The sequence below is a fragment of the Solenopsis invicta genome, chromosome 12 (genome assembly GCF_016802725.1).
Source record: "Solenopsis invicta isolate M01_SB chromosome 12, UNIL_Sinv_3.0, whole genome shotgun sequence".
Lineage (NCBI taxonomy): Eukaryota > Metazoa > Arthropoda > Insecta > Hymenoptera > Formicidae > Solenopsis > Solenopsis invicta.
Window position 1 is genome coordinate 3,812,501 of NC_052675.1, and position 21,923 is coordinate 3,834,423.

At 37.6% G+C, this 21,923-nt stretch overlaps 6 protein-coding genes across 6 annotated transcripts; 3 read left to right on the forward strand and 3 right to left on the reverse strand.

Annotated features, from left to right (window-relative positions):
• The first annotated feature begins 2,032 nt into the window (after positions 1 to 2,032).
• Positions 2,033 to 3,089, forward strand: LOC120359071. The gene is made up of 2 exons (XM_039455371.1): positions 2,033 to 2,173; positions 2,565 to 3,089. The coding sequence occupies exons 1-2, from the start codon at positions 2,033 to 2,035 to the stop codon at positions 3,087 to 3,089; spliced, it is 666 nt and encodes a 221-aa protein (XP_039311305.1).
• Positions 3,090 to 7,445: 4,356 nt separating this feature from the next.
• LOC113002857 lies at positions 7,446 to 8,036 on the reverse strand. Its single transcript, XM_039456082.1, has 2 exons — positions 7,696 to 8,036; positions 7,446 to 7,588 (listed from the first exon to the last, which is right to left on the reverse strand). Exons 1-2 carry the CDS (start codon positions 7,816 to 7,818, stop codon positions 7,523 to 7,525), a joined length of 189 nt encoding a protein of 62 aa, XP_039312016.1. The 5' UTR covers positions 7,819 to 8,036; the 3' UTR covers positions 7,446 to 7,522.
• A 789-nt stretch (positions 8,037 to 8,825) lies between these two features.
• Positions 8,826 to 10,172, reverse strand: LOC120359190. The gene is made up of 3 exons (XM_039455910.1): positions 9,721 to 10,172; positions 9,574 to 9,636; positions 8,826 to 9,381 (listed from the first exon to the last, which is right to left on the reverse strand). The coding sequence occupies exons 1-3, from the start codon at positions 9,765 to 9,767 to the stop codon at positions 8,910 to 8,912; spliced, it is 582 nt and encodes a 193-aa protein (XP_039311844.1). The 5' UTR covers positions 9,768 to 10,172; the 3' UTR covers positions 8,826 to 8,909.
• Positions 10,173 to 10,627: 455 nt separating this feature from the next.
• On the forward strand, positions 10,628 to 12,265 carry LOC113006156. The gene is made up of 2 exons (XM_026142090.2): positions 10,628 to 11,521; positions 11,605 to 12,265. Exons 1-2 carry the CDS (start codon positions 10,644 to 10,646, stop codon positions 12,248 to 12,250), a joined length of 1,524 nt encoding a protein of 507 aa, XP_025997875.2. The 5' UTR covers positions 10,628 to 10,643; the 3' UTR covers positions 12,251 to 12,265.
• A 2,303-nt stretch (positions 12,266 to 14,568) lies between these two features.
• Positions 14,569 to 15,156, reverse strand: LOC120359072. The gene is made up of 2 exons (XM_039455372.1): positions 14,908 to 15,156; positions 14,569 to 14,769 (listed from the first exon to the last, which is right to left on the reverse strand). The coding sequence occupies exons 1-2, from the start codon at positions 15,154 to 15,156 to the stop codon at positions 14,569 to 14,571; spliced, it is 450 nt and encodes a 149-aa protein (XP_039311306.1).
• Positions 15,157 to 19,911: 4,755 nt separating this feature from the next.
• On the forward strand, positions 19,912 to 20,868 carry LOC113005482. The gene has a single exon (XM_026141108.2). The coding sequence runs from the start codon at positions 19,912 to 19,914 to the stop codon at positions 20,866 to 20,868; it is 957 nt and encodes a 318-aa protein (XP_025996893.2).
• The last annotated feature ends 1,055 nt before the right edge of the window (positions 20,869 to 21,923 follow it).

The window sequence follows — 21,923 nt, forward strand, 5'->3', positions numbered from 1 at the left end:
AAGGGAGACTGAACGTTTCTGATGTTGCGAAGCGTACGCAACTCGCGTATGAGTCAAATGTTTCTGTTTACAATTCTATTCCCTATACTTTCTTTGTTACATATCGACCAGTTTGTTCAAAATAGTGTTGTAACAGTCGTCTAACAGTTCCGTATCCGTTTTTTGATTAAGACCATTTTTTTGTTCGTTAATGTGTATCATCTCGGAAATTAAGCGTTTATGATAATTTGGTTCAAAATTAAGGATTTTTACATTTTCCCAATCGATCGAATGATTTTGTTGGAGTCTGTGTTCGCTAATATATATTATTAGCTATACGAACATCTATACCTTTTTGCTCATCTCACTGGCCTTTTCAATTAATTGTTAAATTGCATACGAGCTTACCAGAATAGTTGTTAGTTTACGCTGGCCTTAAAATGCGTCAAGAAACGAATCTTCACTTATTTAAATTTCATCGCTACAATTTTAATTTTATTGAACTCCACTTGGAGAACGCAGAAGAACGATGTTAAAACGATGGATAGACACTAATTTTAAATCAATTAAGTATAGTTCTCAATTACAATTTTTGAAACTCTGTAAGTTTTACAACGTTATACCTTTTCACTTATCGTACATCTTAAAAATTAGATTGAATCACCACAAGTCGATCAAAAAATTCGAGAACATAACCAATAAATTTAAAATAGAGGTTTTAAACATGGAAATCATGGACTTGCACAGAACAATTTACTTTCTCAAAAAAGAACTTACAAAACTTGACACCTCTCTCGCTTATTTTCTTCCAGTATACATTTATGACATTACCGCACATTTTTCTATCACGTTTCAAAGATACGTAACAAGAACAAACCTGACACATAAAAAGAAACTGGACAACCTAATTAAAAAAGACTCTAATAACAAAAACAACAAACTAAAACCAATCAGGTTTTATTGTCATTACAAAAAAGAAACAGGGGGAGATGTGTTCAAGTACTCTTCAAACATACCCACAACTGTGCATGAAACGGAAACTGTAACAACAACACTGATTGAACCTATCGCGTTAAAAAAAGAAAACAAATTTAACCCACTCACTCAAACAAACCAAAAGTGGTTTATAAACCTTTCAAAAACCGTAATTCCTAACGAGGTATCGAACCTACTGCAATTGGGAGGGAAATTTTGCATACATAGCATAAACAAAAAATCGGCGATACACGAGTTTATAAAAGACATCGAAGGTAACACCACCAAATTTAACGCACAACAAAAAACCGATATTCGTAACATTGTAGTTCCACAATTGCAACGGCTCCTAGATACTCGTACAAACAATAACGGCATTAACAAGAAACTGATCTCCATGTTAAAATACACAACACAATTTTTAAAACAAAATGACAATATAATAATCACGCGTGCGGACAAGGGGAATGCAGTGGTTGCAATGGATGGAGAGGATTATTTACAAAAAATGCAAAGCCTACTTAATGATAAAGACGCATATTCCATAGAAAAAAGAGATCCAACAATTAAACTAGAAAAAACATTAAACGATCGGGTTAAAACATGGCATGCTAAGGAATACATATCAAAGCAAAAATTCTACTCATTACGAGCAAGTGACTGCATGCTACCAAAAGCTTATGGGTTACCTAAAATACATAAGCCTAACGCGCCATTAAGAATTATTGTGTCGTCGGTAGGTACTGCTCTTTATCCATTGGCAGCCTTTCTGCAGAACACCATATCAGACAGCATTCCGTGAGCGTTGGGCCACGTCGAGAACAGCTTTGAACTCTGTAAACTACTATCGAATAAGAACATACAGGACTCCGAGACCTTGCTATCTCTTGACGTGACATCCTTATTTACCAAGGTGCCGTTAGACCTTGCGATCGAGGGGATTTATTCTAGATGGAAATTCATAGAAAAAAAGACTAACATCCCAAAAGACAAATTTATTACAGCGGTACAGTTTGTCTTAACGTCCACGTTTTTTACCTTTAATAATAAGATATACAAACAAACGTTCGGTGTCCCTATGGGCTCACCCTTATCACCGGTAATTGCAGACATAGTGATGCAAGATCTGGAGTCCAAGGTTCTGAATAACATAAATGTGATTCTACCGTTTTACGTACGCTACGTGGACGATATCGCTTTGGCAGCACCCACCGAAGCGGTTGATAATATCCTAAATGAATTTAACGGATACCATAACCGCTTACAGTTTACTACCGAACGGAAAAAGAAACCTCAGCAGCCTCAATTTTTTAGATACCTTAATTAAAGTCGATAACAACACCTTACATATTGACTGGTTCCATAAAGAGACCTTCTCAGGTAGATACTTATCCTACTATTCACATCACCCAGTTAGCCAAAAAATAGGAACCATCTACAGCATGGTAGATCGGGCGTTGTTATTATCACACCCCCAATACCACAAAAAGAATCTAGAATTTTGCGTTAACACCCTAATTAATAACGGCTACCCATTGGAATTGATTTTTAACAAAATCAACATAAGAATCAAAAAATTGATTAATACGAAATTAAATGGCGGAGTTCAGAACCTGATCGACGTGTCGGACACGATCGTGGAAAGAAAAAAGTACTTGGTCTTCCCGTATTTAAAAGACGTGTCTGAAAAAATATCTACGTCCCTGAATAAAGACATAATTAGACTAGGTTTTAGATGTCTAAATAAGCTGGATAAGTTTATTAAGGCACACAAGGACAAGAACATAAAAACAGAATGTAACAACGTCGTCTATAAATTAAATTGTAACGACTGCAATGCCTCGTACGTAGGACAAACAAAGAGAAAATTAAAAACAAGAATCAAGGAGCATGTGAACAACATTAAACTTGAAACAGCGAAAATATCCGTTATTAGCGAACACAGACTCCAACAAAATCATTCGATCGATTGGAAAAATGTAAAAATCCTTGATTTTGAACCAAATTATCATAAACGCTTAATTTCCGAGATGATACACATTAACGAACAAAAAAATGGTCTTAATCAAAAAACGGATACGGAACTGTTAGACGACTGTTACAACACTATTTTGAACAAACTGGTCGATATGTAACAAAGAAAGTATAGGGAATAGAATTGTAAACAGAGAAACATTTGACTCATACGCGGGTTGCGTACGCTTCGCAACATCAGAAACGTTCAGTCTCCCTTGTCACGCCGATCAATACAGATCGATCGTTATTCGTTAACATTGTAAGCGATCAGCGATGAACATGCCTTACAACGACTCTAACGACAAACCGTAAGTTTAACTATTTACACTAAACATGTGATTCAACTGACACAGAACTTGTAAAAAAATGGCTATTAGTGAGTTTATTATTGTATTTTTTTTATATTTTTTAAAGTATCATTGGTCGGAGATTAATTAATTTGCACGAATCGTACAAGAAGCGATACGTAGACCGAATTGTTGACACGATTTGTTTCGCGGACTGGAAATCGACGAAGCAAGAATAAAAATTTCGGACCATGGGCTTTAAATCCCGGACTATTGTATTTAAAAGGCTGTTATGAAGATTTGTTTGCGCTCTGCGTCTGTAATGTAAGAATACACACACACTGAAGAAGACTCCGTAGAGTCGAAACGTTTGTGTCCTTTATGTGCAAATAAATATGTATTATTAGCTATACGAACATCTACACCTTTTTGCTCGTCTCACTGGCCTTTTCAATTAATTGTAAAAAAATATTTTAAAAAATTAAATGAATTATAAATGAATTATAAATTATAAAAATACTAAAACGTTGGACAAAAATACCAAACATACATAAACATTTTAAAACAAAAAATTAAAAACATAAAACATGTAACGTTACGCCCCTCCACCGCACCCCTACTCCGGTCCAAACGCCGAACACAACGCATAAGACCGAGCACGTGCATGCGCTCGACTAAGCTTGCCGCAATCACGCGCTACCATGCGTGCCGCGTGCCGCGTTTGCCAAGCGTTCCCACTCCGGTCGGCCCAACCGCGCGCGCTGATTGGTCCGACCGTGCAAACCGCTGTATAAGCCGGCAGCGGGCAGCCGAAGTGAGATCACACCGAACAACCGATCTCACCAGATCCTATCCAGCGCCGGGCATACTCGACGCTTCCTCGCTCTGGGATGCTCGAGCACCTCCTCGAGAATATATCCTAGTTCCGCTCCACCGTACGACAGGCATTCTCATTGTTCCCGCGGCCGGGTATGCTCGGCCAATCCGATCCGTCCGTTCCGCACGTCCCCGAGCATTCTCGGGGACCAATCCCGCCGACACCGTTCTCGTGTCCGGCTCACCGTACCTCATGGAGTGTTCATCCCCCGCGAGATGAGGCTACTCAGGCCGTCACCGTCGTCGACCCTCGCGCAGCGCGGAACCGTCCGCCGCGCCACGAACCGTCAATACCGCGACCGAAACCGGTCATCGCACGGGCCAATCACGGCCCGTTTCACGATCATCGGAGTTCGCCGCCGCACGGCAACTCTGATTGTTAACTCCGAACGCCTAGCGCGTAGTCCGAATCCGTTCTCTTGTTTAAATGTTAATTGACGTAGGAAATTATATTTTGTTCGGCCCGACCAATCATCGTTTATTTACTTTGCACGGGTCCGATCGTTGTTTAACCGAGTACTCCGGTGGATTGTTAATATTTATGTATTCAGACGACCTTTGATAAATATATTTTTTCCGTTTGTTTCATTGTACCCAACACGGAGTTCTTATTACTACCGAAAACCCTGGCATCCGGCGAACACGTCCGAGCAACCGATTACGATATCACGCCGCAACGAAAAGTATCTTGACATCCACCGCACCGAAAAGTACCAGCGTTACAAACAAAAAAAAATAAAAATACATAAAACAAAAAAAAATTTATAATATATAAAACAAAAAAAATCAAAAAATGTATAAAACTAAAAAAAATAAAAAAGGGGATAGAAAACCACCATGTTCATGTTCGTTATCCCTGGGTTCGGCAGAGAGTGGTTTATAAAAAGTTGGTGACAAAAAATGGCCAAATAATGTCCGCTATTTTGTATCTTTTATTTTAAGTTTATCTTATTCGTCAAATTTTTGTTCAACAATATTGAAAACCTTTGCATATTAAATTTTACATAAAATAACTTATTTGTATTAAGTAATAAATCTTATATTGCGGAGAGGGTAAAAAATATAATTTAAACTTAAAAAATAACAATGTTCCCCACATTTTTAATGAAAACTAATAGCACTATCGTATTCAGCAAATCAAAATCTATAAGATTCACAGTTTTTTGCGTTTTCATTGGGCGAAAAGAATGGTTTTACAATAATTAGAGTCCTATGTCCGGGTTTTGCTATACTTCAATCCACTGTGCGACGGGAGGGTTATTTTCGCGAACGAGGCAGCCGAGGAATATCATTGGGATGTCTCCTTCCTTCACTTCCTCTTCCTAGGACATAGCAGTTGAACCACACCGAGCGTATGCTTGAGTGCAGCCTCGACTTAACCTACGCTCCTTTTTTTCCTTCCTTGTTCTCCTTTCACCAGGTGCAGGGGTTGGTCGCGGCGTAACTTGCTTGCACCACTTCCCGACACCTATTGTCCTCCTCCTTTCCATTTTTTTTTCTCTTACCCTAAGAGAGTTTTTTTCGAGCTGCGCGCGACCGAGCTTCACACCTGCGTTTGCGCCTTCTTCGTCACCTCTTTTCCTTTCTATGACATATTTTCTAACCTTACTTTTTTTCTTTTAAAGCCCCATCGGCATCCTGATCTATTCTTCGACGCTCGAGTATTCAAATTTAAAATTGAACAAAAGAAAAACGTTTAATTTTAAATCAAAATTTGTTGCCGCCAGGACTAAGAGAGTACACTCTACTACACTCTGAGAGTGCAACACAGACAGAGACCTAGTTTACATCGTTAAAACTTGCATTAAGTTTGGTGCGCACCAATGCTTTAATGACCTAGTTTACACCAAGCACTTGATACGCGTACTAACTAGTAATTTTCTATTAAATTATCTTACTTTTGGCAATAAATTTAAAAAATAGTAAGTAGTATAGTAAGGCGGATTCTAACTCAGGGATCTGAGGGGGGTGCGGGGGCAGGGGGGAAATTTCACGACGCGTCTTTGCCGTACTGACCATGATGATGTCACGTGGGGGGAGCGGGAGGAACATTTCACGGCATGTATTTGTCGTGCTAACCACGCCTTGAAGGGAGGGGGTGATGCCACATGCCTACTCGCTCGCACGCCAATGTTCTTTTTGCCGTGCTAACTGCGTTTTGGAGGGGATGTCACCTCGATTTGTGCGGGGGCAGGGGGAATTTCACGGCACGCGTCTTTGCCGTACTGACCGTGATGATGTCACGTGGGGGGAGCGGGAGGAGCATTTCACGGCATGTATTTTGTCATTCTAACCACGCCTTGAAGAGAGGGGGTGATGCCACCTCGCGGCGTTAGCATAGATGACCTTACGTAAGCACTGCGCTCTCACTCCTTCCTGTATACCTTCTTGCTCGCACGCCAACGCTCTCAATCGCCGTCTTGGAGAAGGGGTGATCTCACCTCGCGATGCTAATTATAGCATAGGTGATGGAAGCGCACATGCGATAATAATAATTTGTTTGAATGTAATATATTTATTTTTTATTTTATTTATTTTAAAAGGATTATATAATTCGCACGCCAATGTTCTCAATCGCACGCGTTCTTATTTCTAAGGTGTTCTCAGGAATGGAAGAGAATAGGGAAAATAATAATAATTTGTTTGAATGTAATATATTTATTTTTTATTTTATTTATTTTAAAAGGAATATATAAAAATATCTATTTTTAACATACACAAATAATTTTATTTGTCTTTATTGGATAAATTTTGCTTCTTATTTATTTTTAATAAGTATACAAATAATTTTGCTCTCTTACGGCTTATCTTATACTTCGCACGCGTTCTTATTTCTAAGATGTTTTCAAGAATGGAAGAGAATAGGGAAAATAATAATAATTTGCTTGAATGTAATATATTTATTCAAATAATTTTATTTGTCTTTATTGGATAAATTTTGCTTCTTATTTATTTTTAATAAGTATACAAATAATTTTGCTCTCCCACGGCTTATCTTATACTTCGCACGCGTTCTTATTTCTAAGATGTTTTCAGGAATGGAAGAGAATAGGGAAAATAATAATTTGCTTGAATATAATATATTTATTCTTTTTTATTTTATTTATTTTAGAAGAAATACATAAAAATGGTTTTAATAAAATGTTATTAAAAATTATTTATTTATTTATTTTTAATATACGCAAATAATTTTATTTGTCTTTATTGGATAAATTTGGCTTCTTATTTATTTTTAATAAGTATACAAATAATTTTAATTATTTTCATTAAATAAATTATTTAAATGAAAAATATCCGGTTCGCCATAATAGTAGTAAAACCACCATCCATGTAAAGTTGATTCGCACCATAAGAAGTCCAGTTCATCTCGTAGTTTTTTTCGTTCTTTTTCAATTTTTATTTTTTTTTTTTATATTTATGAAACCTACTACCTCGAGATCTTCGATTCGTAGTTTCTGTGGATCCAAAATATATAAAGTAATTAATAATTTAAATATCAAACACACACACACACACACACACACACACACACACACACACACACACACACACACATACACACCTGCGGTTCATCAAACATCAATGATGTCTCCCGACGAACTCGAAGCTCTCGTGGTTCGATATATAACTCTTTACTATTTTGTGCCTCCGTCAGCGACCATTTAGGAGGGATTCGTCTCACCATGTATAATCCTGATGATGATGCTGACGATGATGATGATGATGCTATTTCATCTCCATTCTGTAAAAATAAGAAAATATATATTATTATTAATCAAAATAACACATGTGTACTCACATGCACATAGTTATACACAGACATACCGTTCGTGAGGTCCCATCTATCACTCTTATTTTAATGTTTTTTTCTATATCATTTACTTTTATTGTAAAATTCTGGAAAAATAAAAGAAGCATTATAATGTGTAATATAAACCCAATATATATAAATATCATAAAACAATACCTGTGCTGGTGTATATTTTAGTAATATCTCTCTCTGAAGAGAGATATTACTAAAATATACACCTGGTTTACAATTTTTTCGGTTCCAACTCTAATGTGCTGTAAAGTATGAAATTTTATTTAATAAAATATTAAAAAATACATGTATTCTACTAGTGACACGAAACAATATTCAGTATATTAGTATATTCAATCAGTCGTTTAGTATATTCAAACAATATTAAGTATATTATAAATATACTTACTCCATTACATGGGTATTTTACTCGTAAGTATGCCATTTTTTGTTCGTGAGACAATTTTTAATGCACACGAGATACAAACGACGACGACGACAGTTCAACCCTTATGACTGACGCTAAGGAGCGCAGCCCATCATTTTATAGTACAAAATGTACGTGATTTATCTACGAGATGTTAAATCCCACAGTCAAAAACCTTTGACAATAGTAATTTAATACTCATCTTACAACTGAGTTCTTGGTAACAAAAGAAACTCAAGTCATTGTCACAGCTGTGACAACCACGTTGTACCACACTGAATAGCTATCAGCCTCATTCGCTAAGGATAGGAAAAATAATCAAAAGTTCAATTTCAATTTACACATTTTTATTATTATTTCAAATTTGCACATAACATGATTATAACATTTTATTTATCATTTAACACATCGTATGCAATATTCACATTTGTACATATTATAATATTTTATTTGTCATTTAGCGAATCGTATGCAATATTATCTGAAGCATAAGCTATTAATTCACATTCAATATGTGAACTTTTATCATAAATTTTTCGCAAAATATTTACTGCATCGTTTTTATCAGTGATGCAATTCTGACGCAGTAAGTTACAAAATATTTATATTTGTCAGTAACATTATTCATATTCTGACACAGTGCGAAATATACATGTTCAATACAATGCTCAAGTTCAAACATAAATGATACAGTTGCAGGCTTCATGCAAATATAAGTATTGTGTAATGTTAATTTTATAATATGTTCTTCACGCAGTTTAATCTGCTGCACAATCAGTTCGTGAATCAATAATGGAGTCGTTTTTGACTGCATAAGTCCCTCGATGTCCATACGTTTCTCAATCAACGATCTCCACGTTTTATAAGGCAGAGCAATTTGATTTCCGCGATTGTCGCCCAGCACCAATTCCACGTAGGATATAGATCCTGCGTTGATTCCGATATCCAACCATTTATAAGATGTAGGAGTTAGTGCAAACCTTCTCCCCAAAATGTGTGATGTGTATCGTGGTGGCGTTCTGTAAATAAGATTATAGATTAATGAGATAAAACAAAAAATATTGATAATAATGATGATGGTGATGATGATGATGATGATGATGATGATGATGATGATGTTCTATAAGTAATAAATAAAATAGAGATTTTATAAGAAACAATGAAATATGAAAATATGAAAAAATGTATATAAAATAATTATAGATACTTACGATTTCTCACATGCTTCGGTCTGAATCGGAATATAGTAGTTCATTGATGTGTGTGGCAATGTTCTGTAAATAAGAAATATGGATATGTAGAAGCAAAAATATGAAAAATATAATTTAAGGAATGTATAAAAATGTATAGATACTTACGATTTCTCGCATGCTTCGGTTTGAATTGGAACGTAGTAGTTCGCCATTTTTCTCGTATTTTTCAAGAGTTGTCCGCTAACAATGAGCAACTGATGAGAGTAACGTTTTTAAAGTTCTTTTTATTTTATAATCCCCACCACCATATCGACATCAAATGTGGAAATTACATATTTTATGATGAGATCATACACATATTCAAACGTAAATCTTGCAAGCGTTGACAGATGTGATGAGATCGCAGGATAGTAAAACTCAGTTTTAGACACGTTTGAATGTAATTTAATATTACAATGAAATCATATAGTATTGCAGATTTGCATTTTCAGCATAAAAGCATGCGTCAGAGTACAGCAGCTGTGATGATATCATAGGCGCTGATATCACAGATCTATAAAATTAATTTAGACACACGTTTGAATATAATTTGACATTACGATGAAGTCATGGAGCAAATGTGATAGTTTTGTATTTTTTAGCGAACGCCTGCTGTGACTCGTTTAAAAGTAATTTGATATCACGATGAGATCATTTAATAATTTTACAAAGTCAGTGATATCAAATATACATGTGAATCTTACAAGCGCTGATTTATGACAGCTAAGAAGACTTTAGACATGTATCAAACTATGATACACTGTGAATAACATTTAAAGTGATGGTGTCATTATAAAATGACAAGATCGCGATGCATCCCATCAGTCTATGCAGTCAAGCACATTGTAAAAATGGAGCAAACGGAGCGCGATTTGGTGGAGCAATCCACTCGATTAAATACGCATAAAGAGTATATGGCGTGGGAGCAACGTTGTATCGAGTTCATCGAATCGTTAGATGAACGTAGCCGCAGTAAATATCCGCGATTGTCAATCGGCGGAAGACAATCTGTGATCGCTTGTATCATGCGACTAGAAGGTTTGAAACAAATGATGCGTGGACGGTTTGTGCAAATGGGCGCTGGATATAGTGCTGGACTCCGATGGCGTGAGATAGATACAGTTTTTGAAAGTCGTATACTGACTGGTGCTGTGATTAATTTCGAACACATTGAACCGTATCAATTTCTAGAGGATGCGCGAGAAATTGTGCTTGAGCACGTGCAAAGTGTCATGCAGAGACATGGCAACGTAAAGATAAACGCTATTTTTAATGGTGAATTTGTCGCAGGTGACAAACGCGCTAATAAGTGTATCACAACAAGAAATTATGAACTCTTTCAATGCTCCGATTTACATGAGTGGTACCAGTTACACGTCATCGAGATAATCCTAGCATCGTTGGAGGAATTCCAAGAACGCGATAGCGGATGGGCGTTGTCGCGTATACTAAATTTAACAATAAATATAAACAAATATAACCTTTTGCATGCAGGATGCAACATCCAGTTACCAAGTAAAATTATGATGAAGAAAGCGATAGTTAATGTAAAATCAAATGACAATGCATGTTTTGCATGGTCAGTGGTGGCCAGTCTGCATCCTGCTGAAAGGAATACAGATCGAGAATCTTCATATCCACATTATTCTACGGTATTAAATCTGAAAGGCATTGAGTTTCCAATGACACTGCCACAAATTAAAAAGTTTGAAATTCTCAACAAAATCTCCATTAATCTATACTGCATCGAGGAGAAGAAATTATCTATTTTTCCTATACGACTCACCGAACGAAAAATGGACAAACATATAAATCTGCTATACGTGCAGGATGACAATGTGGGACATTTTGCGTTGATAAAGAATATGTCCCGTCTCATGAGTTCACAACTCAGTAAGAAAAAGAATAAGAAATTCTTTTGTGATCGGTATGTATATATTTCGGAAAATACAAAAATATGTATATATAAATATATTTTTTCTAATTTCTCAAAAATAAATTATATTTCAGATGTCTACATTATTTTAGTTCGAACGACAAGTTGGAAATTCACACAATGGACTGTGGAAAGATAAACGATTGCGCTATCATATTACCAAGCGAAGATGACAAATGGCTGAGCTTTAAAAATTACTGTCGAAAGGAACGAATGCCGTTTATCGTATACGCCGATTTGGAATGCATCCTGGAGAAGACTGAGGATGAGAAAAATTACCAGCATCATCGAGTATTTAGCATAGCATATTATGTACACTGTGCGTATGACAATTCGCTATCAATGTATCGGTTTCATCGCGATAAGAATTGTATCGCGTGGTTCGTCGAGCAACTTAAAGATTTAGCACAAATTGTAAATAATATTCTGTCGGTTAATGTTCCCATGGATTTAACACAAGACGATTGGAAAAAATTTAACAACGCTACACATTGCCACATTTGTGAAAAACCATTTACGAATGAAATAGAACGGGTACGCGATCATTGTCATTTAACCGGTCGATTCAGAGGTGCAGCGCATTCAAATTGCAATTTAAATTACAAAGATTCGCATTATATTCCTATAGTTTTCCATAACTTATCTGGCTACGACGTGCATGTTATCATCAAGGAAATAGCTACAGCATACGAAGGACGAATAGATTTAGACTTCCGATAGCAAAAGAAAAATATATTTCGTTTACAAAAAATGATCAGAAAAATTGCATAAAATTAAGATTTATCGATTCTTTCAAATTTCTCGCATCTAGTCTCGATAAATTGGCATCTTTTCTTAGTAAAGATAAGCTATGCATAATGCAACGGGAATATAGTAATTTATCAACAGAAAATTTCGATCTGTTAACACGAAAAGGTGTCTTCCCATACGAGTATGTTGACTGTGTAGAAAAATTGGAAGAGTCATGTTTGCCACCGCGCGAATTATTTTACAGTTCATTGACGGGTGACACAGTATCCGAGAGCGATTACGCGCATGCTGTCAACGTGTGGCAGCGGTTCTCCATCCGAACGCTCGGAGATTATAGCGATTTATACTTGAAAACTGACGTACTGTTGTTGGCTGATATCTTTGAGAATTTTCGCGATAGTTGCATCGCGAGTTATGGACTCGATCCCGCATATTATTATACTTTACCCGGTTTTACGTGGGATGCAATGTTGAAATATACACATGTAAATTTCGAACTGCTAACAGACATTGACATGATCATGTTCATCGAACGTGGCACACGTGGTGGTCTGAGTCAATGTTCGAACAGGTACGCACAGGCCAACAACAAGTACATGAAGTCATACGATCCATCGAAATCATCATCGTACCTGATGTACTTTGATGTAAATAACTTGTATGGTTGGGCAATGTGTCAGCCATTACCATACAAAGATTTTCGATGGGTAGATGACGTAACAAATTTTAATTTTATGGACATCGCGCTAGATTCTCCAACAGGTTACATTCTTGAAATAGACTTAGAATATCCACAACATTTACATGATGCGCACATTGACCTACCGTTCTGTCCAATGCGTGATAAACCGCCCGGCAAGCGGCAAGACAAGCTCCTCGCAACCTTATACGATAAGAAACGTTACGTCATACATTATCGTAACCTGCAGCAGTGTACTCGTCACGGCCTTCGAGTGACAAAAATACATCGCATATTACAGTTTGCACAATCACCATGGCTTCGCGATTATATTCAGTTAAATACAGATTTCAGAACATGCGCCAAAAACAATTTCGAAAAAAATTTATACAAATTAATGAACAACGCAGTATTTGGCAAAACCATGGAGAACGTGCGCAATCACGTCGATGTGCGACTTGTGACAAAATGGAAAGGCAGATACGGCGCGGAGGCAATGATCGCTATGCCAAATTTCCACAGTCGTAGTGTCTTTTCAGAGAATTTGGTTGCAATCGAAATGCGTAAGCTTGAGGTGAAATTTGACAAACCAATCTATGTGGGTATGTGCATCCTTGACATATCTAAGACATGTTTGTATGAATTTCATCATGAATACATGGCGCCGATGTTTCGCGAGAAATGTAAAATTATGTATACTGATACGGATAGCTTAATATATAACATTGAATGTGATGACGTATACGAAATTATAAAGCGCGATATTAATAAATTTGACACGAGTGATTACGCGGTTGATAATGCATACGGTATTCCGCTTGTTAATAAAAAAGTGCCAGGTTTAATGAAGGATGAAAACAATGGTGCGATCATGACCGAATTCATAGGGCTTAGAGCAAAGATGTATGCCTTGCGCGTTGATGGTAAAAACGACACGAAGAAAGTCAAAGGAATCAAGAGCAACGTTGTGGCAAAATCGATAACTTTCGATGATTACACGCGATGTTTACATGATGAGATTGAAATGACACGACAGCAGTCAAGTATTAGATCGAAATTGCATGAGGTGTATACTATATCCGAAACGAAAATTGCTCTTAGTCCGTATGACGATAAGCGATATATTATGTCAGATTCTATTGACACGTTGCCTTGGGGACATTATAAAATACCAATGTAAATAAAACACTTAATTTGTATAATATATGTATATTTGTGTAATTGTAATAAAAATTACAAATATCTTGTAAATAAGTAATACATTTTTTTACAATACATTATCCTTGTGTATCCACGAATTGTGTGAATTATCAAATCCCAGCCATTTCACATAAACCTCATCCCCTCTTTTGCGTAAAATTTTTCAACGAGATACAAGTTAGAATTACCGACTCGCTGAAGCTCATATTCGTAAAATCCACCGCTGATATGTTTTCCACAGGAATCCTTCAATAAATACGTCACGGGATTAGTTCTCTGCACTTTGGCAATTTTAAATATCTCCATAGTCCAATTCGGTGTATAACCTTTATCAAAAATGGTCTTAAATTTGCTCACGCGTACCGATTCACCCACTTTGAACCGCGCGGGTGCAGCAATTTTTATGCGACTATATCACAGTGGATAAGAGTTTTTCGGCAATCGCAGGGGTAACATTGATAGGTCGCATACCAATAGTACGATGCCTTCGCGAGTTGTATTCTAATACGAGACGTGGTAACAAATCGATCCATTTATAATTTCCATTAAGCGTAAACTGCTTCCACATGTCGTTCTTTAATGAACGGTTGAACCGTTCAACGACTGATGCCTTCATTACGGAATATGTTGAATAATGATTGATATCATGTTTTTTCAATAGTTTCTGTACCGTGGCGTTGTAAAATTCTTTTCCTCTGTCAGTCTGCAAATTTTTTGGACATCTTTCATCGTCTCGTATTATCTTTGCAATCGCATTAGCCACTTCATTGCCACTCTTGGCCTTGAGAGGCACAGCCCATGCATACTTGCTCAATACATCGATAACGGTGAGTATGTAATGGTAACCTCGGTTAAATCTCATGTAAGGTCGCATCTCAACCACATCCGCTTGCCACAGGTCATCGTATCCGCGAACAATGACATGCCTTCTCGGAAAATTTCTTCTCGCTGGAGCATGAAGTTCCTCCACTAACAGCTGCTTTTCGGAATTGTTCATGTTTGATTCACAAATGATGGAGAGATCTAATGTATCGTTTTTTCTACTCTGCGCTATGAGTCACTGTATCGAGTTGTCTTTGAATTTTGTTAAGCATAATCTCCACCTTATTTTGGAGAGTAACAATCTTCCTCTCGATTTCGTCCTGGTGATCTTTCAAAATTTGTATGCTCTGTTGTACATATCGTTTATTGGCAGCATCGCTATCATCTACAGGTAACGCTACGTGACGAATCATGCATGACTTTGCATCAAAATTGGCGTTGACCTTGCAAAGAGCATTATCGCGGACGTAACTTCTTATTAATCCGTTCCATTTGTAATACGATTCCGTTCCGCTACTTCCGAGCGATATCCCAAACTTATTGATTGACATTTCAACGTTGACTAAAATAATATGAATAGCACGACTCAATTTATAATTAAACTAGCTTCGCGAAGTTCCTCGATAATCGACAGGATCTCGTTATCGTGAGCGTTGTGTCCAGCTTGGCGTGAGGCCTCGAGCAATCGAAGACGATCGACGAGTTCGTTCGGATCGTTCCAATGAACGTAATCAATCTTGTTGTCGTTTAACGTAACGTTGTTCGGTATACCTCGTCCAACTTTATCCAGTGCTAACATGGGGGAGATTATATTTTTATACTTGTGTCCTTTGTTACCTAGTATTGGATTATATTCACCATGGTCTCGCCTATGTGCGTTTGTAGTTAATATGATATCCTTATACTTCTCTACATCGTCATTCGTGTAGATATCAGCGTTGGGTATTTTCATGAAAATTAACTCGTACAGACCTTGAGTACCCTTGTATCTTTTACCGTCTATGGATATATCATCGTTCTTGTGCAAGTCGATACGTTTGTTACCAAGCATCGTTCCGGTATTGTTGAAGTAAACTCCGTAAACATTATCTACGTTGACCGTTTTTTTACCGCTCAAAACAGCTCCCATATATTTTTGTCCCAATGGACCATAATGTATTTGTAATTTTTGTTGCCCCTCAGACGTTTCTAACTGTTGTCGAACGGACATCACAAGCGGCTCATCGGTGATTTCGAAAACCTCTTCAACGGAGGGTGCATGATTCTGCAATAAATCGCTATCTTGTAACATTTGTGATGCTTTATTAAAATTAATTGGTACAGTTTGCAATTTAATTGGAGTAGAAGTCATTATTGAATTATTAAACGAAATGTTCGACCGTTTTCGTTTTGGTTCCACGTATTCTTCATCTCCCGAAAAGAATGCTTCACTCTCAGCCTGTTTAGACCCATTTTCAATGGTATTTTCAACTCCAACGGTATTTTCAACAATCTGTTTTAGAGGTTCAATGATTGGCTTAAAATGTCTTTCCAATGCAATATCTTCTTCCATTTTACCCGTTTTTAATGCGCGATATTTTTTGCGAATTGTGTTACTTGTTTTTACAATCTGTTTAGCTATCTTCTCGCGATCTATGTTACTATCCATGTTGAACATTCAACGTATCGACAACAACTAATCATTCTACGGTATTGCAAAGTCGTTAAATCCTTTTCTATATCTTCCATCGACAAGCGCGCTGTCCTTGTCTATTACTAGAAATCCATATTTTTGTTGCCAACAAATCTGGCATAAATCGCAGAAATCCTTGTAAGACATGTCAGTGTTTACATGATCGTTGTATACATGCTTCAGATTGGTGCCATCCTGTTTGAACATAATTAACAAATTCGCGTTGTCACGTATAAGATGCTTCGGTATCTTGGCATACGTCTGACAGAGATAGAAGCAGTCAACGTTAGCATGCCGGCCCATTGCAAAGTACTCTCTTATCGTATCTTGCTTGTCGCATGCTACATCATCAAAGATAAAGATGGAATTCGGAAGCGCTTCGCTCGGAGGAATGACGTTGCTGTTGTTGGAGAATGCAAAATACCCAACTTCTTCAATCGGTGTTAATAAGTTTTCCAGATATCGATATTTCGGCTGCTGAAGCGATTTCGAGTACACATACACGTTCTCGAAACGTACACCGTGCGGGCTTTCCAACATGCTTATCAACACGTTTGTCTTGCCACAATTTGATGGACCGCAAATGATGCCACGTATAGAAATCGGTAGCATATTTCCATGTCTGCGTGTTTTTATTTCGGGTGTTACCTTATCATCAAAATTAATTACTCTAATTGCCTGCGGTTGCCGCACAAACCGCATATTTTCTTTCCCTCTACGGTAACAATAAACTGAAAAATTTCTATTGCGGGTAGCTTCTATTTATAGAGGCGCGTAGAGTGAAATCGCTCAGTATGCAAAATGTTTCTTATCGTGTCAGATATCTGTGATGTACACAGTTTGACTAGCGAACAGTTAAAATATATACCAAAAGTTGTTTTGCTACAAAAGTTTCACAATTACATCGATCATTTATGGGACAAATTGCCCAAACATATAAAAACAGATTCGGAGGTTCAACAGTACCGTCGGTGTTTCAAACATTATAATTTACCGTCTCAGCATACGCATATAGACGGTCCGGCACCGTTGAGAAAGAATTGCTGCGAATGCCTGCGAAAGGCTGCGGTTTGTTAAATCGCGCGATTAATGCACTTCCTTTCGAATTACATATCCCCGGTTATCAGTATTGCGGTCCAGGAACACGTTTAGAAGAGCGATTGGCTCGAGGTGACCGAGGCATCAATCCATTGGATGCGGCGTGTCGTGAGCATGACATAGCCTATTCGCACAGCAACGATCTCGCGAAAAGACACGTGGCTGATAATATACTCGCCTCGAAAGCACGGAAACGCATTACAGCGAGAGATTCAAGTCTCGGAGAGAAAGCTGCTGCGACAGCAATTTGGGCGGCTATGAAAACCAAGATGAAAATCGGTATGGGTCTGAAATCAAAGAAGAAAAAGAAGAAGACAACACGCAAGCGGATACTTCCGGTAGCAAAACGTGGTGGTATCCTACCCGTCCTGCCATTGTTGGGAGTTCTCGGGTCATTGGTCGGAGGAGCGGCTGGAGTAGCAAAGGCCGTAAATGATAACAAAGCGGCACAGCGTCAACTGGAGGAATTAAAACGTCATAATCGTGTCATGGAAGGTCATGGAGTTTATCTCGCTCCGTATAAGCGCGGCGGAGCAGTATCAAGAAGAAAAAAAAAAAATGTCGATGAAACATTAAAAATGCCAAAAGGTGTTACTACAAACCTTGAATTACTTCAACTAGCAAAACGTATGCGCATTCCACATTTCCGAGGAATTTTTATGCGTACTTCATTACCAACGGGGGGAGCACGCCGAAACGAGAGCGGTATCATGAATTTGGACAGTGTCGAAGGACCGGGTACTCATTGGGTGGCGTACGCAAAGAGGGGGAATCGTGCTATATATTTCGACAGTTTTGGTAATCTTCGACCACCACAAGAATTGGTGCGATACTTTAACAGTGATGTGACACGTATCGAGTACAATCACGCGCGTTATCAACGTTACAATCAAAGCAACTGTGGTCAACTATGCCTACGTTTTCTACAGTCGGTTGACAATCAATTTAAAGATCAACATTTCGCTATTTAACTCAGTATACAACATGTCACTGACGTTTACGTTAACCGGCAAAAGTAACGTCCTCGCGGTAAGCTACTTTCCAGCTGTAGATTTAAGCGATGGTGATTACGAGCTCGGTCTGACAGACTTTGAAACCTACAATACGATACCTAATATAAATTCCTCAAATAACAAATTTTACTATGACAAAGACGACAAGGAAGTTATCATTCCCGAAGGATCGTACGAACTGCGTGACATTGACAAGTATCTGAGACATGCTATATCTCATGTCTCAAATGATGTTACTAGGAAGAAGTTGCTTCATAAAGAGATTGATGAAGACGAGGATAACGAGATTATGATTTGCGCCAACAATAATACTATGAAGAGCAAGATCAAGTGCTCTTATCGAATAAATTTTAGCAAATCCAACAACATTGGATCGCTGTTGGGATTTTCCTCAAATCGTATGCTTGAACCTCGACAATGGCACGAATCAGACTTACCTATAAATATAATCAATGTAAACATTATTCGCATAGAATGTAACCTGACCGCTGGTGCGTATAGCAACGACAAGTGCGTGCATACGATACATGAATTTTCACCGAGTGTTCCTCCCGGGTATAAAATCTCGGAAACGCCTGCACAGATCATTTACCTTCCGATCGTCGTACGGAGCATTACTGACTTGACTATTCGCATTGTGGATCAAAACGGTCGATTAATTGATTTCCGCGGAGAGGAGATTACTGTTAGATTGCACGTACGAAGACGATAACGTGAGATGCTCGTGCTGAATGAGCAAGAGCGAGACACAATTTGCAACAAGAAGATCACAACAATCAAAAAGACAGCAATCAAGAATATCCAATTGCTTGGTAAAAAGAAACTTACTCCATCAAACGTTGCATATTTGAGATCACTGGGATTCACCGTACAAAATTTCTGAGATGTCTGATATTCTAAACATTGGAGGTGACCCGATCTTTGACGATAGCATTGTCAAGATTGAAACTCACTCGTATAATCCATACGCTAACACTACGTTTGGACATAGTGATGAAATAAGGATACCTATACAACAACAGGATTTATACACATTGCCGTGCGAAAGTTTTCTCTATGTCGAAGGAAGATTAGTGAAGAAAAAAAAAATGATGATGATGACGATGATGCATCAGAAATAAAACTTGGAAATAATTGTGTAGCGTTCATGTTTGATGAAATTCGATATGAAATCAACGGTGTGGAAATTGATCGCAACAGAAACGTTGGAATCACTAGTACTCTAAAGAACTATGTATCTCTTACGTTTGACAAAGGAATGATAATGCAGAATGCCGGATGGGACATGTCGTCCACTCTGTGGGAAAATTATTTCAATTTTTGCGTGCCGCTAAATTTACTGCTGGGCTTTTGCGAGGATTACAAACGCATGGTTGTTAACGCACGCCATGAATTAATTTTGATACGAGCGCGCAATGATAACAATTCTATTGTGGCAACGAATAGAACGACGGAACCGGAAATTGAATTGTTCAAAGTACAGTGGCGAATGCCACATGTTACGTTAAATGAAGTCAATAAATTGTCCATACTACGAGCTTTGGAAAGCGGGCGATATCTAAGTATGAGTTTTCGTTCCTGGGATCTGTATGAGTACCCCTTGCTGCAGAGCACAACCAAACATTCGTGGACTGTTAAAACTGCAACACAATTAGAAAAGCCTCGATTCGTTATCTTTGCACTACAGACCGGTCGCAAGAATATCATGTCTCAAGATGCTACTATTTTTGACGATTGTAATTTGATCAATGTGAAACTTTATCTCAACTCTGAATTTTATCCGTACGATGACTTGAATCTAGACTTTCGTAAATCTAGATACTCCATCCTGTTTGACATGTACCAACGTTTTCGTAAATCTTATTATGGACGTGATTGCTACGATACGCTGCTTAACGTGGTCACATTTCTGCAAAGAGGACCTTTTACAGTGATTGATTGCTCGCGGCAAAACGAGTCCATCAAAAGTGCTAGTGTGGACGTGCGCATTGAATTTGATTGCAAAGAAAATGTGCCAGCGAGCACTACCGCCTATTGCCTTATCTTACATGATCGTGTAATTGAATACTGTCCATTGTCTAACGTTGTGCGCAAAATCATGTAAAATGCAGCGTTAGCAAATATCTTTAATAAAATACCGAGATATTTTGTGATATGGTACAGTCTCAAAAAATTACTTGTCATGGTTGTGCCAACATTTGTGGATCTGCAAGGATTCACCATTGGAAAAAAATTTATTGTAAAGGAAGTAGCGGTATTGAAACAAGGAAACGTTCTCACGCATTACATTTTTACGAATTCCATGCCATGGAATGCATTGACAAAATCTGAAAGATCTTGCGTTTCTTGGTTGACTGCTTATCACCATGGATTACAATGGGAAGATGGAATAGTTCAGTATCCGAAAGCGAAGCACCTGATTTCAACAGCTGTATATGATAAAAATGATGATGAAGCTATCGTATACGTTAAAGGCCATGAAAAACGAGAATGGTTGAAGAATATACTTGATGTCAATGTAAGAAATAATGTTATCATCGAAACCGTGGATGCTGATTACGAAGACATTGAATCTTTAAATAATTTGGATACAGCGAACACTATACGATGTGCAAAACATATTAAGAATTGTGCTATGCAGAATGTATTTAAATTATACAATTATTGGTTACAATGTCAAAAAGGTGCTTTAAAATAAAAAATGTATAAACGTATTTATGGTTTATTTTTTTATCTTTCCCTGTAATACATAAATAATTCGTAAACGTTAGACGTTTGATAATAGTATGGTTGAACCGTCAACCATACTATTATGAAACGTCTAACGTACTACACTCGAACGTCAGTAGTACAATGTAGTAGTATGATCGTCAACCATACTATTATCAAACGTCTAACGTACTACTACACTCGAACGTCTGTAGTACAATGTAGTAGTATGATAGACGTACGATGTACAATAGACGTATGGTAGACGTATGGTCGATGTACGATAGACGTACGGTAGACGTACGACAGACGTATGGTAGACGTAGACGTAGACGTCTAATAGATGTTTGATATCGGTTCAATAGACGTTAAATGCACGTTCAATAGTGCGATCGTGTTATAAAAAAGTGTTTAATATGCAACGGTCACTTGGTGTAAGACACTGTCATA

Bases quoted from the DNA above. Each gene is read 5' to 3' on its own strand.
- LOC120359071 (XM_039455371.1), top strand. From the start codon at position 2,033: ATGGGCTCACCCTTATCACCGGTAATTGCAGACATAGTGATGCAAGAT. The intron at 2,174-2,564 runs GTTGATAATATC...GGCGGAGTTCAG, and splicing joins TGGCAGCACCCACCGAAGCG to AACCTGATCGACGTGTCGGA.
- LOC113002857 (XM_039456082.1), bottom strand. From the start codon at position 7,818: ATGGTGAGACGAATCCCTCCTAAATGGTCGCTGACGGAGGCACAAAAT. The intron at 7,589-7,695 runs GTGTGTATGTGT...TTGGATCCACAG, and splicing joins TGATGTTTGATGAACCGCAG to AAACTACGAATCGAAGATCT.
- LOC120359190 (XM_039455910.1), bottom strand. From the start codon at position 9,767: ATGGCGAACTACTACGTTCCAATTCAAACCGAAGCATGCGAGAAATC. The intron at 9,637-9,720 runs GTAAGTATCTAT...TCTTATTTACAG, and splicing joins ACCGAAGCATGCGAGAAATC to AACATTGCCACACACATCAA. The intron at 9,382-9,573 runs GTAAGTATCTAT...TCTTATTTACAG, and splicing joins ACCGAAGCATGTGAGAAATC to AACGCCACCACGATACACAT.
- LOC113006156 (XM_026142090.2), top strand. From the start codon at position 10,644: ATGATGCGTGGACGGTTTGTGCAAATGGGCGCTGGATATAGTGCTGGA. The intron at 11,522-11,604 runs GTATGTATATAT...ATTATATTTCAG, and splicing joins AAGAAATTCTTTTGTGATCG to ATGTCTACATTATTTTAGTT.
- LOC120359072 (XM_039455372.1), bottom strand. From the start codon at position 15,156: ATGAACAATTCCGAAAAGCAGCTGTTAGTGGAGGAACTTCATGCTCCA. The intron at 14,770-14,907 runs GCAAAGATAATA...TCCGTAATGAAG, and splicing joins ATGAAGTGGCTAATGCGATT to GCATCAGTCGTTGAACGGTT.
- LOC113005482 (XM_026141108.2), top strand. From the start codon at position 19,912: ATGTTTGATGAAATTCGATATGAAATCAACGGTGTGGAAATTGATCGC.